General features: G+C 35.3%; 2 protein-coding genes across 2 annotated transcripts in view; one reads left to right on the forward strand and one right to left on the reverse strand.

The window, feature by feature from the left end:
* The window catches only part of LOC107727484 (AP-2 complex subunit mu-A-like), a gene marked incomplete at its 5' end in the record, with an annotated part of 6,817 nt that extends 740 nt beyond the window's left edge, over positions 1–6,077 (forward strand). The window contains 9 exons of the mRNA XM_016537356.1: positions 781–786; positions 935–1,070; positions 1,391–1,535; positions 1,746–1,760; positions 3,128–3,247; positions 3,322–3,457; positions 3,539–3,636; positions 3,725–3,836; positions 5,566–6,077. Of these exons, the coding sequence (XP_016392842.1) occupies positions 781–786; positions 935–1,070; positions 1,391–1,535; positions 1,746–1,760; positions 3,128–3,247; positions 3,322–3,457; positions 3,539–3,636; positions 3,725–3,836; positions 5,566–5,700 (903 nt within the window). The remainder of the gene's footprint in view (positions 1–780; positions 787–934; positions 1,071–1,390; positions 1,536–1,745; positions 1,761–3,127; positions 3,248–3,321; positions 3,458–3,538; positions 3,637–3,724; positions 3,837–5,565) is intronic.
* Positions 6,078–6,840: 763 nt separating this feature from the next.
* The window catches only part of pcyt1aa (phosphate cytidylyltransferase 1A, choline a), a 13,489-nt gene continuing 1,730 nt past the window's right edge, over positions 6,841–18,599 (reverse strand). The window contains exons 2-9 of the mRNA XM_016537418.1: positions 16,444–16,558; positions 16,258–16,357; positions 13,544–13,660; positions 13,288–13,439; positions 13,076–13,154; positions 11,829–11,971; positions 11,530–11,718; positions 6,841–8,591 (exon numbers count right to left, since the gene is read on the reverse strand). Of these exons, the coding sequence (XP_016392904.1) occupies positions 8,355–8,591; positions 11,530–11,718; positions 11,829–11,971; positions 13,076–13,154; positions 13,288–13,439; positions 13,544–13,660; positions 16,258–16,357; positions 16,444–16,551 (1,125 nt within the window). The 5' untranslated portion in view covers positions 16,552–16,558 and the 3' untranslated portion in view covers positions 6,841–8,354. The remainder of the gene's footprint in view (positions 8,592–11,529; positions 11,719–11,828; positions 11,972–13,075; positions 13,155–13,287; positions 13,440–13,543; positions 13,661–16,257; positions 16,358–16,443; positions 16,559–18,599) is intronic.

Consider the following 18,599-nt stretch of genomic DNA (forward strand, 5'->3'; position numbering starts at 1 on the left):
ACATATTTCAATTTCACAAAGAAATGTGCAGCATTTTGTTGGAGAAATAATAAAAGTACACCTTTTCATTTATATTTTGTCTTAAATCTCATTTTGTTAAAAAAGAAAATTCTGGGGAAAATTGTATTGTGAAATCAGTATCGTGAATCGTATCGTGAGTTGAGTGAATCGTTACATCTAGGGCTCCCAATATTTTCACTGTCCCTAGCACAAAAAATAAATAAATTACATTTTGTTTATATTATAGATTGACATTTAAAAATTTTTAGATTAACATTTACATATTTTATGTAAATGTTACAAATTATATATAATTTTTTTTATTCCATGCAAATGATTTTTATCAAAAACATTTTAAATTTTAACATTTAAACATTATATTATGTATAATATATAAAATGTTTAAAATTGTATTTCTTTTCCACATAATTTTTTTTATCTAAACATTTTAAATTTCTAAAATGCACATTTAAACATTTTAATATTTATTTTTTTGTATACTCTGTGCGTTTGTGTGTAAAAAAAGATTATACGTAAATGTTTTGTTTTTATAAAATGTTAAGTTTAGAGAGTTAACAGCTAGAATTTCCAAATGTTTCCATGTGAAAGGGATAAAAATGCTTGTACATGATACATTTAGCCCTGGCTTAATAGAGCAAGTTTAGCATTTTTCTTTTTCCCCTTTTTTTTTTTTTGAGCTCTGCCCATGTTGTCTGTGCAGATTCTAATATAAAACATTTCTCTTTTCTTTCTTGCTTTTCTGGACGTGTCTGGCTGCAGCATCAGGTATGTGTAAATGTATTTGATTTTAGGTCTTTCTCAGATTACACTATAGTACTAGTGGCCTCAAAGTATGTAGACACTTCTACCACGCTTCAAAATAGTCTGTTAGGGTGACCTTCCTAAATCTTCGGTGGTCCATTATTGTCCTCAGACTAAGGAGGAGCAGTCTCAGATCACCAGCCAGGTGACCGGGCAAATCGGTTGGCGTCGTGAAGGCATCAAGTATCGCCGCAACGAGCTCTTCCTGGATGTGCTGGAGAGCGTCAACCTGCTCATGTCTCCACAGGGTGAGACGGCACTGCCTGAGGACTCGTGAGTGTGTGTCTTTAGTTATTAGTGCCAAACCATTCACATACTACTGTGTGTCATCCCGACAGGTCAGGTCCTGAGCGCTCACGTCTCCGGTCGTGTGATGATGAAGAGCTATCTGAGTGGAATGCCTGAATGCAAGTTTGGCATGAATGACAAAATCGTCATTGACAAACAGGGGAAAGGAGGAAACTCATGTCTCCACAGGGTGAGACGGCACTGCCTGAGGACTCGTGAGTGTGTGTCTTTAGTTATTAGAGCCAAACCATTCACATACTACTGTGTGTCATCCCGACAGGTCAGGTCCTGAGCGCTCACGTCTCCGGTCGTGTGATGATGAAGAGCTATCTGAGTGGAATGCCTGAATGCAAGTTTGGCATGAATGACAAAATCGTCATTGACAAACAGGGGAAAGGAGGGACTACTGACGATCCTGGGAAAAGGTTTCAGAGTGCCTCATGCACTAATGCAGAGCTTTTGCTTGTCTGTCTCCTCTCTTATTTGCTTTGAAAATTACGTTTTGTCTTTATGTCTGGATTTTGTGTTTCTCGATCCAGAATTTTCAAACATGTTTGATTGTAAAGTGTGTGGTTTATTTAGATTTTTGAAGCTGTCTGTTTTTGTTGCGTCTCTTTTTCTCTGTGCTACCACAGTGAGTTAGGGGGAAGGTATTGTATCTTTATATTTCTGCGTTCAGTTTTATGTTAGTTGTGCTTTTAAACTGTACAACATATATGAGTGTCTTTTATTACTATTTCCATTTAGTTTATTTATTATTTATATATTATATACATCGACCATTACTAGCATTTTTAAAATTGTATCATTATAAATTCAGGGATTCGATTTGATTTCAAATTCCATCTCGCTACTCTATTTCAATGCCAGATTACAAGACCATTCGAAGATTTCATTCTAAACTATTTTTTTTAAACAACATAGCAATGTACACTACCGTTCAAAGGTTTGGAGTCTGTAAAATGTTTCTTATTCTCACCAAGGCTGCATTTATTTGATCAAACATATAGCAATAACAGTAATATTATAAAGTATTGTTACAATGTAAAATAACTTATATTTTAAAACGTAGTTTATTCCTGTGATCAAAGCTGAATTTTCAGCATCATTACTCCAGTCTTCAGTGTCACATGATCCTTCAGAAATCTTATTATTATTATTATCTTATATATTTTAGTGGAAACTATGATCATTTTTTCAGGATTCTTTAATAAATAGAGAAAGTAACAGCGTTTATTTGAATTATACAAAATTATAAATGCATTAACTTTCACTTCTGATAAATCTTTAATGCATCCTTGCTGAATAAAAGTATTAATTTACTTTAAAAAAAAAAATTTAAATTCCTGACCTCAAACTTTTGAAACCGTAGTGTAGGTTTCATATTGGCAGTTATTGGCTATAATGAAAATGAGGTGAAACTTTCAATACATCCCTAGTTTTTAAAAGTACAGCAGTGATTTTACTTGATTTAATTAGATTTTTGATATTTTTGTCAGTGGTAATACAGTTTATTCTCATATTTGACAAATATCAATTTCAGCATCATTACTCCAGTCTTCAGTGTCACATGATCCTTCAGAAATATTATTATTATTATTATTATCTTATATATTTTAGTGGAAACTATGATCATTTTTTCAGGATTCTTTAATAAATAGAGAAATTAACAGCGTTTATTTGAATTATACAAAATTATAAATGCATTAACTTTCACTTCTGATAAATCTTTAATGCATCCTTGCTGAATAAAAGTATTAATTTACTTTAAAAAAAAAAATTTAAATTCCTGACCTCAAACTTTTGAAACCGTAGTGTAGGTTTCATATTGGCAGTTATTGGCTATAATGAAAATGAGGTGAAACTTTCAATACATCCCTAGTTTTTAAAAGTACAGCAGTGATTTTACTTGATTTAATTAGATTTTTGATATTTTTGTCAGTGGTAATGCAGTTTATTCTCATATTTGACAAATATCAAACTCTCACTGTCTTCGTTTCTCTATCATTTCTACCAGTGGCAAACAGTCCATAGCCATCGATGACTGCACTTTCCATCAGTGTGTGCGTCTCAGCAAGTTTGACTCGGAGCGCAGCATCAGTTTCATTCCTCCTGATGGGGAGTATGAGCTCATGAGGTCAGTTCAGCTTCCGTCTGTCTTCACACTACAGTCTGACTCGGTCTCAACACATCCTCAATCTGCGTGTGCAGGTATCGCACCACTAAGGACATAATCCTGCCCTTCCGGGTCATTCCACTGGTTCGAGAGGTTGGGCGCACAAAGCTGGAGGTCAAAGTTGTCATCAAATCTAATTTCAAGCCCTCGCTCCTGGCACAGAAAATAGAGGTCAGTTAAAAGAGACTATATAGACATAACATTACACATTTTCACATTGTTTATGAGAAAAAGAAATGTTGTTTTGAACAGGTGCGTATTCCTACACCTCTGAACACTAGTGGAGTGCAGGTGATCTGTATGAAAGGAAAAGCTAAATACAAGGCCAGTGAGAATGCCATCGTGTGGAAGTAAGTGTCACTGTCATCTTGACATTCCTCTGCGTTTGGTGTTTGTGTGTGTATATACTCATTCATGTCACCCCGTCTGTCTGCTCAGGATCAAACGCATGGCAGGAATGAAGGAGTCTCAGATCAGTGCTGAGATCGAGCTGCTGCCCACTAATGATAAGAAGAAGTGGGCCCGTCCACCCATTTCCATGAACTTTGAGGTGAGTGTTTTTGATTGCTACATCGCTAAATGCCACTTTATACATAAATGGTACAAAGTATGTTTTTTTCCCTACTTTTTTTTTTTCCAACAAATGATTGGTAAAAGGAGGTGCTGAAAGGGTTGGTTCAGCCAAAAATGAAAAATTCTGTCATTAATTACTCGCCCTCATGTCGTTCAAAGCCTGTAAGACCTTCGTTCATCTTCAGAACTCAAATGAAGATATTTCTGATGAAATCCGAGAGCTCTCTGACCCTGCATAGACAGCAAGGGAACTACCACAGTCAAGGCACAGAAATGTAGTAAGGACATCGGTAAAATTAGTCCTTGTGACATCAGTGGTTCAGTCGTAATTTTACAAAGCTACGAGAATACTTTTTGTGTGCAAAGAAAATTAAAATAACTTTATTCAACTATTTCTTCTCTCCCGGGAAAAGGGGAGAGTTCCCTTGCCGTCTATGAAGGGTCAGAAAGCTCTCGGATTTCATCAAAAATATCTTCATTTGAGTTCTGAAGATGAACGAAAGTCTTATAGGTTTTGAACGACTTGAGGGCGAGTAATTAATGACAGAGTTTTCATTTTTGGCTGAACTAACCCTTTAACCTTCCGAAAAACTTGTTCGTCCACCTTATGATGTCAAACTAAATATTATGTTTATAATAGCCGTTTTATTTTTTATACTGTACTATTTTATTTTCTTTACTATAAAGTAAAATGTGGCCATGTTTGAATACACTTTAAAACCCTAATTTGTGTGACTTAATGTAGCAGCCAATATATAGACATTGATAAACTATCTATTTACAAACTTGTTTTGCTCATAAATAAGAAAAAATGTGCTAATTTTTGTCAAAAAGCGGAGTAACGGGGTTGAGTGAATTTATATTTTTCTGAGATTTGTGGTACTTTTTTTAACTAAATAAAACATGGACATCTTTGGATCGTTTAAAACCTTGATTTGTGTAATTGTAATTTAGCGATAAATATAAATATTGATTTAAAACATTATCAGAAAACATCTATTTACTAACATATGTTTCTTATAAATGACAGAAAACATTAGCTTGTTCTTTTTAATCAATAAACAGGTTAACAGGGTTGAATTAATTGATATGTTAATGTTTTTTTTAATGAGGTTTGCTGTGCTTTTTTTTGTAATTAACTCAAATCTGGACATGTTTGGATACAATTTTAATTTTTGTGTTTTTATTTTAGCAATACATACATGAAAAAATTAGCAACTCAAAATATTAATTTACCATCTTGCATTTCTCTTAAATTAAAATGGGCTTTGTATCTCAATAAGTTGACTATCAGGGTTGAATGATATTTGAATATTTTATATATAAGGTTTGCGGTGCTTCTTTTGAACTAAAATAACTTTGGATACAGTTGATTTGTGATTGAATTTAGCAGTAAATATAAATATTTTTTTTAAAAATCAACTAAAAAAATTCAATTTACCTACTTCTAATGAATAAAAGAATATTAGCTTGATTCTTTTTTTTTTCCTCAATAAGCTAACAGTTGAATGTTGTTCATTTTTAGTGAAAGTTTGTACGTTAGATTCAAACTAATTACTTTTGTATATTTTCATATATTTGTATCATTATTGTCTTATATTTTATGTAAAATAATAGTTTATCTGACATATGTTATTCAACTATTAGTTCCCTTTTAGCAGCACACATCTCTGATGTATTTCCTCCGTTATCTTCCTCTGTCTCAGGTTCCGTTTGCTCCCTCTGGGCTGAAGGTTCGTTACCTGAAGGTATTCGAGTCGAAACTCAACTACAGTGACCACGATGTGATTAAATGGGTGCGATACATCGGACGCAGTGGAATCTACGAGACGCGCTGCTAATAAGCCGCTGAGCAGAGGGACCAGCTCTTACTCCCCTATAAATATACTATGTTTCCCTCCTTCCCCTCTCCTCAAGATTTGTGGATGAATTAAAAAGGCTAATTATAAAAAAAAAATATGCAAAATGTGAATCGTAGTTACCCGTATGTGTTTGTTCGAGTGCTGTAATGAACAGATCCAGTGAAGAGCAGTGGGTGGTGCAGTGTGTGTCTGTCTGTCAGTCAAAGCCCAGCTTCCTGATTCGCTGTAGTCGGTCTTAAGGGGACCTCTGTCCATTTTGTTGTTGGTTATTCTCCCATTGGTCATACTCTCTGTATCTTATCGCTATCTCTCTGTGACTGTTTAGTTCAGTATAAATAAATAATGAGGAAAAAACATTGTGTTGGTGTGTATTTGTCATTCAAAGACTCCTTTCTCTTCAGTTTACATGTAACATATGTGAGCCTGGAGCACAAAAGCAGTCTTAAGTCGCTGGGGTATATTTGTAGCAATAGCCAACAATACATTGTATGGGTCAAAATGATCAATTTTTCTTTTATGCCAAAAATCATTAGGATATTAAGTAAAGATCATGTTCCATGAAGATATTTTGTAAATTTCCTACTGTAAATATATCAAAACTTACTTTTTGATTACTAATATGCATTGCTAACAACTTAATTTGGACAACTTTAAAGGTGATTTTCTCAATATTTTTATATATATATATATATACGTATATATTTTTTACACCCTCAGATTCCATATTTTTTTCTCTGGTTTTGTGGTCCAGGGTCACATATAATCTGGATTATGTAATCAGATTCCAAAAATTAAGTACTTGTAATTAGATTATATTACATTTTAAAATACTTGTAATCAGACTGCAGTTAATTTTTTTATTGATTACATAACATGATTCACACAATAGAAATAAAGTCAAAGGTCGAGTAATCAAAAAGTAGTCTGATTATTTTACCTAAAATGTGTAATAGATTACATTACTAACTACAATTTTGTCATGTAAATTTTGGAATCCGTAACAAACTACAATTTACAAGTTATCTACCAGCACTGCACATCTATATATTTCATATTTGTACTGTGCTGCATTTATGCATACCCATACGCGTTACATCTTGGTAGTAAATTAGATGGTAGAACAAAATACAACACCCCATCTTGTACATTAGACACTATTTATTTGTCTTCCTGTCTGTTGACATCCTGTACAATCAAAAGCTGACAGGATAAGGGAAGGCAAAGTTAATAAAATAATCTCTCCTAGAGTCACTTAATTTGTGCAAAGGAAAAGTCAAGAGGCTGGAAAACAGACATTACCATGAAAATTAAGCATTAACTATTTGCATAACAATAGTTGAATTCTGACATCAGTGCAAGTCTGGACAGCAGTTTGTTGAGTCTCCGCCTCTCATCAAATCATGAAATGAGATAACAGAACATAGATATTATAATCACTGGTGGTACAATCTCAATTTAAACATGTACCGTCTAAAACTGACCATTGCATATCCATACACGTACATAAAAAATGGTGACAAAGCTCTTCAAAGTGAATGTTAAGGGTTAAATACAAGTTAAGCTTCTGTCATTCACCACAGTACATCATTTTGTCCCTCAACTGATTAACAGTATAACTCTTAAAACAACTGCATTGTATATAACTCTTCACTGGACACCGACTGTTGAGTTTAAGTTGTATTTAACCCAGAATATTCCTTTTAAGTGGTTTCATTCCTTAACAATTATCAACAGCTCCATTGGTTTGACTTCAAAACATGCAAGACTCATTTTGCAGAACCTAATTATGTAATTATCAAGCTTGAGTCCAAAGATCTAAAGCGAACTTGGAAAACTAGCTCTTCAACCTATGTTTTAGGATATCCATTAAGAGCTCTTTGAAAGAAAACAATCACAGTGAGAGATAAACAGGGCATTGTGCGGTGATGAAATAACATACTTTCATTTTTACAGTAAAAACAGACAACTCTTTAGGTTATTAAGCATATATTTTTAAAACGCAGTGTTCAAATTTGGAATTCTGACCTTTACTAAAGCATAACACACCAAATTCATGTAGACAAACTATCATTTTCCACTCAAGTCATGCCTGTATAATATTGGCGTATTTTTCTAATTAGTAGAATTGTTACCACGGCAACACTGATTACGCACCTTGTAATACAGACAAATCATTTAAATTTTTTAGCTCTTGTATTTAGATAATTAGCTTTTATCTTACAGTTCGCCTCGCAGCGTTTTCAACGTTAGACATCAGTCTCGCCCCCAAGAGACACGTGACTTACGAGATGTCTAACAATTATATATTACGATAAGAACATTAAAACGGAACTTAAAACAAAAATGAAACCCATTAACACCATGCGCACTCGTTTTAAAACACACGCCAATCCAGCGTGATTCAAGACGAGACGCTGGAGTTTGAATACTCGCATCCCATCGTTGACAATGACTTAAAAACCCCTCAAGTTGGAACCGACTCCGTCACTAACGTTCTAGACATCGCTCCATTTGAACCCTTTGTGTGTGTTAGTAATACAGCGAGCGAAACCCATGGGTCGTGTAAGGATTGCTTCGTTTCTGAGGTTGGATTGCCAGTATTGGAAGACGGATGCGTGGTGCGCTGTGGCACTCTAATCTTCATCGTCCTCCTCGTCTTCGCTGATGGCCAGCCCGCGGGCAGCGTAGGTGTAGCCGGACAGGGCGCTGCTGTGATGGGACGAGGGCGAGGAGGGCGGGGAGGTTTTGGTGAAGAAGGGCAGACGGAAGGTTGGAGACGGGGAACGCTCGCGTGTGGGACTGCTGCTGGGGCTGTGCCGCGGACTGATGGCCTGAAGCATTCGCCCTTTTCCCTCCTTCAGCATGTGCTTCTGTTAGAGAGGAAGAACAACACATAGCCTATAAGAGACCTTGAGCGGAGTCATGGGTATTTGTGATATTTGTGAGAAATAGGTGGATGGAAACATAGCTACTGATACCTACGGAGGCCATAATGGCTTTTCATTTTTAGATTCATGACTTTAAAACAGTGCTTCTCAACCAGAAGGCCGCAGGATGGCTTAAATTAATTTAAAATAAGATTAAACCCGGTTTAAAATAAGCTAAAACGTTTAAAAATCAAGATGAAATCACTTTTCTTATTTTAATTTGTTCCATTAACAACTGCTATTTTCATTTAAAAAACAGGGTTCTCATTCATGATTACATTTACATTTAGTCATTTAGCAGACGCTTTTATCCAAAGCAACTTCCAAATGAGGACAATGGAAGCAATCAAAATCAAGAAAAGAGCAATGATATGCAAGTGCTAAAACAAGTCTCAGTTAGCTTAGTTTCACAGAAGAAAGTAAGTTAAACAGGTTTGAATGTTAATTTTTGGGTTTTTGCAGTCTGAACAGAGCAAACACGAATGGTTTTGCGAAGTTATAAATTGCTTTCCGACACATTTCACACAGCGACAACATGCAACACTGCACAGAGCAAATAAAATGCAAAGTTACATAACTAGATGCTTTTGGTTTCATGTACTCGCACGTTGTATGTTTCTGGGCTAAGGCAATCCCAGAATGCACTGCTAAGTGTGCAGTTGGGGAAAAAAATGTGTTCCTTGGGAAATCAAACCACTGATCTTAGCATTGCTAGCTTTACCAGTTTCATTCAATACTGACAACTAAATTTGTATTTAAAAAAAAAAAACTGCCATATTGCATTTTCCACACACAAAAAAAAAATCTACTTTTTTGAACTCCTCCTAGGCTGTTGGTCTGATTCCCATAAAACGTGGCACACATCATCCTCAGACCATCATGACAAAAAGTTCTTAAAATGATTGACATTCATCAAAGCATTGTGAATAAGTGAATAAATTGGTCAGACGATGCCCATTTTTAATGACATGACCTATATCTGCCAATGTCTAAACTTAAAGGTGCAGTAGGAGATCTTGGAAAATGCTAACTTTAGCCTGATAGCACTGAAAGCGAACGTCCCACCCTCCCTGCAATCGCCGTCCAAAGCCACGCCCCCTGAACGCATATACGCTCAAAGACCAGAATGCCAGAGACAACATTACTACAATAGGCTACATCAGCGATTCCCAATTCCAGTCCATGTTCTGAAGTGAAGTAAACCCCTGCTCAGGGAGTAGGGAGCAATGAACACTGTGTAGGGATCATATCGATCGGAACACAGTTCATGCACGTAGCTCACTTCTAACGAGTTGGTTATCTGAATCGGGTGTGTTAACTAAGCGAGACATGCAAAATATGTGCGCGAGGACTGGAATTGGGAACCGCTGGGATGCCTACATCATGTGTCATTCACCGGCGAGAAAACTGGCAGAAGTACTACAATACCAGGAAGGAAGGTAGGGTTGTTGATGTTTGTCTGCCATTCTCGCTCCGTCTGCACAGCGTGCGAGACCACTTAACTTAATGATTGCTATCGGGATGTGAAGAGACTTTCAACCAGCCTAACAAAAAATGTTTCTGAAGACAATCACCTATTGCACCTTTAATGAAACTTAGAAATTTCATTACTTAGAGACAACAGGACATTCTGAAGACACCCACCAAGTTTTGTCAAATTCTGTTATCAAAAACGTTAACTCCACAACCATATGATCCAACAAGTTGTAAATTGGTATGCGGCATCTTTGTACACATGCTAACATATTCTTCAAATAAGACTCGTCAGTTTCATTAAACCCTAACTTACAGTATGTGGAGATTGTTGACTTTACACTAATAACAAAAAGATACACCACAATTGTACCACCTCTTTGTCTTAAAGGGTTAGTTCACCCAAAAATGAAAATTCTGTCATTAATTACTCACCCTCGTGTCGATCCAAACCTGTAAGACCTTCGTTCATCTTCGGAACACAAATTAAGATATTTCTGATGAATTCCGAGAGCTCTCTGACCCTGCATAGACAGCAAGAATCCTAACACGATCAAGGCTCAGAAACGTAGCAAGGACATCGTTAAAATAATCCATGTGGCATCAGTGGTTCAACCGTAACCTCCGTGTCACCCTGGTGCCATTTTGGAGAGTATCACATTCGTAAACAATGTATGCTGTTCTGTGTCAGCAGCACCTTACGCAGATACGTTACATACGTTGTTTACTCTTTGATCTGAACATAAACAACGTATCCACGTTGCATATGTTGTTTACGTATGTGATACTCTCCAAAATGGTGCTATGGGGTGACGCAGAGGAGACGAATTGTTGAATAAAGTCATTATTTTTGTTTTCTTTGCGCACAAAGTATTCTCGTAGCTTCGTAAAATTACGGTTGAACCACTGATGCCACATGGATTATTTTAACGATGTCCTTGCTACGTTTCTGAGCCTTGATCGTGTTAGGATTCTTGCTGTCTATGGGAGGGTCAGAGAGCTCTCGGAATACATCAAAAATATCTTAATTTGTGTTCCGAAGACGAACAAAGGTCTTACAGGTTTGGATCGACATGAGGGTGAGTAATTAATGACAGAATTTTCATTTTTGGGTGAACTAACCCTTTAACTACTGATGCTTGGACCCTGATAATTGCTGCCTGCGGGTATATTTCTAAATAAATAGACTATTTTACCTAAAATGTGTAGTTTTATGCTTAAAAGAATATTGCATCATTAGTGTAACAACATGCTAACATCAAACTATTCTGGAATCAACCTAGAGTCGCGTCCCTGATGTGCAATTTTGAGTGGCGAGAGGCATAGAGCATTCCAACTCAATCACATATGAAGACAGGATGCAGAGTTTGCAGTTTTAGGATATAGCTATTGTTAAAGAGATACTCACCAATGCTCCCTCCGGTCCAAACATCTGCAGGAAGTTGCCGATGAACTCGCGGGACTTCTCTTCCCATTTCTGGATCAGGTCGATGCTCTTCTCCTCCACCTTCTGCACAAACTCTTTACTCTTCTCCTCCACGTCCTTCACCTTCTTCTTCACCTTGTCCACACGCTCCTGAAGGTTGTACTTCTTTTCCTGTGTGTCGGTAATAATGCACAGCAACACATTGATTAAGAAAATCTAATTTCTAATATCGAATCTTAATCTTGAGACCATTTTCTACTAGTAAACGAATGAACGCTCACATTGATGAAGCTGACATTAAGCTCTTTTGCGGTGTAGCCACGTTGAAGATTCCGTCTGACGTAGACGTCATAATCTCGTACGATGCGTGTGATGACGTCAGAGGTGGAAATGCCCTCTGTCCGTTGGGTTGGTGCGAACATTCCTTGGGAAGGTTTTAAAGATTAGCATACCAGTTAAGAACAAGGACATTTAGTTTCCAATCAACCAACGAATGTTTTGTCAAAATACATTCTCCTAACCCAGTTTATTGCCAACTAACTACTATCAGTTTGCCATTCATGGGTTTATCTTCCCTAAAAGTGTAAATATTGAGCCTCTCAGGCACCACAGCACTGCAAAAAAAGGCTTATCTTACTCATTTTTCTCTTGTTTCCGGTCAAAATATCTAAAAAGTCTTAAATTAAGATGCATTTACTAGATAAGCTAAATGACATAAGATAATTTGTCTTGTTTCCAGGTGAAAAACTAAACTAAGTGCATTTTGCTTAAAATAAGTAAAATTATCTGCCAGTGGGCTAAGTAAAATACTCTTTTTTAAGAATATTTTACTTACCCCACTGGCAGATAATTTCACTCATTTTAAGCAAAATGCACTTAGTTTAGTTTGGTTTTTTTTTTGCCTGGAAACAAGACAAATTATCTTATGTCACTTTGCTTATGTAGTAAATGCATCTTAATTTAAGAATTTTTAGATATTTTGACCGGAAACAAGACAAAAATACTAAGTAAGATAAGCTTTTTTTTTTGCAGTGAGAAACTTTTAGTGTGGTTCATTCAAATTTGACAATCTCCTTCCAGCTCAACCAATAGCAAGAGTTTGGGGGTGTGGCTACTGTAGCAGGCGGAGCCAGAGGGTGCTCAGCCAGTACGGGATCATGGCTGATGCGTAATTCATTTACAGAAGTGCTAGCCAAAGTTCAAAGACTTGGTCAAATACACAGAGACAGACAATGGAGTAAAACCATTGTTTGGGTTTCAATCGAAATTCTTCTCGACAAGTAAGCTCAAGTTTTGCCACACATGTTAGCTCTTTACCGTCAAGCCCCAGATAAAATTTCAAGATATTGTAAGTATTAATCATAGTGGTATTTGCTTTATTTCTGTAGTAGCGCAGAATCTGCATATTTCACCTTTAAAATAATAAGTTCTTCACTGATTATAGTTTATACTCTGAAATTTCAGATGCAGAGATTGATTTCGGCATCAAAAACACATAAAGGTCATTTTCTGAAGCTGTTGTCCTCACCTGCTTCTTTGATGTGCTTGTAAACATCATCACTGTCAGCTGAGCAGTATGGGATATCATCATGGGCCACAAAGTCAATCTTAGGCATCAAAAAACAGTCGTTCATTACATAAAGACACAATTAATTGGCTCACCCCTTGCTTCCCATTTTACTTTCTTCCTCCAACACTAATATATGTATTATACTACTGCTCAGTTCTCTCTCGTCTTACCCGATGCTTGGTGAGGAACTCGGGCGTGAGAGTCCACGGAGCATTCCGGACCACCTCGTCCACATAGCGACAGTGACTGACCGCGTCATAGCGTTCATCCTCGTTCATGACGGTGAAGCCCTTTAACTTGTGTGTGAGGCCATCACTACACACTGCAGAGAGAGAGGCGCTAAATACAGACGGACTCTGTGCTATATGATCAGAATGATAAACAGTTCAAGAACTCCACAGACACTGTGCGCTCAGGATTACTTACCACCTACAATAAGATGAGTGTTTGGGAAAAGGCATTTAGCCTGCATGAGAGCGCGGGCATGTCCTGAGTGGAACATGTCGAAGATGCCATCAGCGTACACACGCACAGGCCTGTCGGCTGAAAACAATAAGAAGGACTTCAGCTTTTGTGGGAACTACTTCATTTAGACACACATTTCAAGTGAGTATAAAAGGTAAACAACAGAAAACAAAGTGTTTTATGTATAAATAGTACCGTTCAATAATTCGATTTTATTTTTTATTAAGAAATGACTACTTTTTTTCCAGCAAGAATGCATTAAATTGATTAAAAGTGACAATATTTCAAATAAACGTTCTTTCTATTTATAAAAAGAAACGTGTCAGTTTCCACAAAAATATTACGAAAATTTCAACACTGATAATAAAAAATACTAGAATGATTTCTGAAGGATCATAGGGTTGGGTATCGTTTGAATTTTATCGATTCCGATTCCGGTTCCGATTCTGCTTATCGATTTCGATTCTTATCGATTCCTAATTCCGATTCCAATAAGATGAAAAAAATTCATTAAACAAATTTTAAGTCAAATATTTAGATTTTAGATTTATTCTGTTTTATGTCTATGGTTTTATCAAAAAAATACCACAGAAAAAAAACAACTAGACTAATATAAATTTCAAACATTAAATTGTTAAAGACAAGTAAACAAATTAATTAGCAATAGCATAAATAAATAAAACTGAACAAATGTCAGGTACAGAAATTGAAATCAAAAGTTTAAAAACACTGTAGAGTTTTCTCTTCATAAATAAAATATTGATTAATCCTCATTAAATTTACGAAAGATATTCAGTCAGTTAATGATTTTCTTTTGTTCTTTGATTAACATTAATGATAGGCAGCACCTTTATTAGACTGCTGTCTCTTTAACACCGAACACACAGATCTAAAAATACTGTTACACATGCGTTTTCTTTCTCATCTGTTTACGTTCACTTAAGACAAAAAAACGGCTGTGTTTATGATGATATACCGACGTATTTTGTGCATACTGGTCGATAAATGTGAAAGAGAAGTCAGTTCTGGCCCAGAACAACCTTTGTGGAAATGCACGGAACAGTTCGAGAACAGACACATGTCGGGAACCTGCATCGGGACCACTGTTCTCTGTGCTCGCGCTTCAGATGTGTGCGCTGCACGCAAACAGTGTGCAAGTTGTTTCCCTTCCTGCACTTAAAGGGGTCATATGATGCTATTTTAAAGATCATTATTTTGTGTATTTGGTACCAACCCTATGTGACACTGAAGACTGGAGTAATGATGATGAAAATGTAGCACAGGAATAAATGGCATTTTAAAATATATTCAAATAGAAAAATAGCTTTTTTAATCGTTACAATGTTACTGTTTTTATTGGATTTTTAATCAGATAAATGCAGCCTTGGTGAGTATAAGATACGTCTTTCAAAAACATTGAATGGTAGTATAGATTAAAATAGAAACATTCTAAAAATTTCTAAAGTCATGGCCCAAAATATTGGCACGGTTACATTTTTGTCAAGTAACGCAACAATGTTTCTTTTGGTATCCACATATGCATTTCTTTTAGGGGTCCACAGAATAGGCATATTTTAGTAAACTCTTTCATTTCTAAAAGAAAAAGCAGAATAGATTTGTAATATCGATGCATCAAACATTTCTTTTTTTTTTTTTTTTTTTTTTTAGCTTAACTTGATGTACTAAAATGACAAAAACAAAAAAATTGGACATTACTGACACATAGATATATTTTTAAAAAAAATAGTAAAATAACAAAAACACAACACAATCACTAAAACTTACTAAATTAAAAACCAAGTTTCAGAAATGTATATGTCTCAGTCGAAGGTAACAGACCCTTTTCATATTTCCAGGGTTCTCATACAGTGGTGAACAGAAACTACAACAAATTTAATTTGCCCCAGTAGCAATAAAAAGATTCCATGATAGCATTTATAAAAGAGGAAAAAAGTATCTCGATTATGTTGGTCGGAAGAAAAAGATGTCAAATTTGCCATCACTTCCTCAGCTGTTGAATTAGAATGACTCACGCCTGTGTTAACCAGCGTTCTGTAGTTATTGCCAAGGTAATAAAACGCAAAATATAGTGTTATAAATATACACTGCATTTTTTTTAAAATTGGAAATATAAAAAAAAAACTAGATTTACAATGTTAATAACTGTGGAAAGGTGTCATTACAGTCTGTGAAATGGGTCCATTTGTCTTCCAACAGGACAATAACCCTGAAAACAACAATGACGACGTATGACAAAAGCCTGGAATTGTTAAAAACAAACAATTCAGAAGTGACAAATCCAGATGTGTATCCTACTGAATACCAATAACTGTGTCTGGAAGCAACATATGAAAGAAGAAAAGTGGCCCAAAATGCCATTAGAGAGGTGAAGGAATGTAATGAATCACAAAGGTTCATCCAAAGGTTGTAAATACAGTCAAAGTTAGTTTGTAATAAGCTTTTTTTAGCCTTTTTGTTTTGAAATACATGTGTGGATACAATGTTGAAATAATGCAAAAATGTTGCAATACAAATATGCATTATTTCTGGCCATGACCGTATATAATGGCCAATAAATTGACCTGAATGCAGTCATGCGGTCAGTGAATGAAAGTAACACAGAGCATCTGAATGGGTGTGTGGCAGGAGTTCGCTAGAGAGGGCAAATAACCTACGTGGAGTGCCTTTGCGAGCTTCCTCCATGGTGACGCGCTGATACGCCTTATCTTCCATTGACTCGAGCTGATCTGCATATGGAGCTGGGTATTGCAGACCCTGAGGGGCAAGAAGCATCACAGCCTTTGGGCTCAAACACCATCTCTCATCTGTACACATACTTACACCACCTTTATCTCACTCACCACTGTGCATCGCTTTAACTTCAGCGGTTTCTCGCCCTCTTCTGCCTCTCCATTTGAACCTTCTCTCTTTCTCTTCCTGGACAATCTTGCTGAACCGTGGGCCTCCATTCAGGCTCTATTAAAACATACAGAAAAAACTACAGGAATGAGGATAATAACAAAAAGACATTTATTGTACTCCATCTGGGTGGTACAAAAAAATACAGAAATCAATAGCAGTATAAGTCCAGATATTGCAAAGAGTATTTCATAACACGGAGTTGCACAAAATATGAAATATCCCTGTGTCAGGAGAATTGGCTGTGGTGCAAACTATTCGGCCATGTTGAAGATAAATGTCCAGATGTCTTTCTGATCTTCACAGGCCGGGCTAAAGGGGTGAAGAACATGAAATCTGCCAAGAACATGTGCAAGTCCAATATGAGAAATTACATTCTGCATAAGGAAAATAAAATGTAATTTAAATGTAATGACAATTTGAAAATGTTATTAACATTTTTTTTTTTACATTTTTGTTTGATTCCGTATTGACAGAATGGCTTTTCTTTCTCTTCCTGGACAATCTTGCTGAACCGTGGGCCTCCATTCAGGCTCTATTAAAACATACAGAAAAAACTACAGGAATGAGGATAATAACAAAAAGACATTTATTGTACTCCATCTGGGTGGTACAAAAAAATACAGAAATCAATAGCAGTATAAGTCCAGATATTGCAAAGAGTATTTCATAACACGGAGTTGCACAAAATATGAAATATCCCTGTGTCAGGAGAATTGGCTGTGGTGCAAACTATTCGGCCATGTTGAAGATAAATGTCCAGATGTCTTTCTGATCTTCACAGGCCGGGCTAAAGGGGTGAAGAACATGAAATCTGCCAAGAACATGTGCAAGTCCAATATGAGAAATTACATTCTGCATAAGGAAAATAAAATGTAATTTAAATGTAATGACAATTTGAAAATGTTATTAACATTTTTTTTTTTACATTTTTGTTTGATTCCGTATTGACGGAATGGCTTTCATTACTGGATAACATTAATGACAATGAAATATTTTTTGTGTTGCAGTAATGAGAATTTAAAATGTGGGGAGAGAACGTGCATAATTGCAATTAAAATGAAGGCAAAATGCAAATAAAATAGGTTTAAATTTGCGATAACACTGAAGTGCTGTCAAATGATTAATCGCGATTAATCGCATCCAAAATAAAAAAAATTTGTTTACATAATATATGTATGTGTACTGTGTATATTTATTATGTATATTTAAATACACACACATACTGTATATATTTTGAAAATATATATGTATATATTTCTATTCTTATATTTTATATTATATATAAATTTAATATATAAACATAACATATTTTTATTAAATACATACATGCATGTGTTTGTATTTATATATACACAATAAATGTACACAGAATACACGCATATATTATGTAAACAAAAACTTTTATTTTGGATGCGAAGAACATGAAATCTGCCAAGAACATGTGCAAGTCCAATATGAGAAATTACATTCTGCATAAGGAAAATAAAATGTAATTTAAATGTAATGACAATTTGAAAATGTTATTAACATTTTTTTTTTTACATTTTTGTTTGATTCCGTATTGACAGAATGGCTTTCATTACTGGATAACATTAATGACAATGAAATATTTTTTGTGTTGCAGTAATGAGAATTTAAAATGTGGGGAGAGAACGTGCATAATTGCAATTAAAATGAAGGCAAAATGCAAATAAAATAGGTTTAAATTTGCGATAACACTGAAGTAGCAACAGACATTTTCTTATGTACTGTAATAATTGTAAAAAGAGGAGCAGGTTTTAAACGGACTAAATGATTGGGAAAGTCCAACAAAAGTCTGATGTTTTACCGGAAGATTGAATTATTATGACATTTCGATAAAGAATTACAAGGTCAACTTTAAAAAAATTAAACATGCATGGATGAATTATTCACAATAAGATCAATAACATTGCATTTAGAAAATTGACTTTATTTTTAGTTTTTTTTTTATTATATAAATTTATATTTATATAATTTATATAATTATATAAAATTATATATATAATTCCGTATATCCCTTGGTGGAAATTGGATTCCATAAATTTTAGCTAAAAATCTGAAGAATTTATATATA

The sequence above is a fragment of the Sinocyclocheilus rhinocerous genome, unplaced genomic scaffold (assembly GCF_001515625.1).
Source record: "Sinocyclocheilus rhinocerous isolate Xijiao unplaced genomic scaffold, SAMN03320098_v1.1 scaffold306, whole genome shotgun sequence".
Classification (NCBI taxonomy): domain Eukaryota; kingdom Metazoa; phylum Chordata; class Actinopteri; order Cypriniformes; family Cyprinidae; genus Sinocyclocheilus; species Sinocyclocheilus rhinocerous.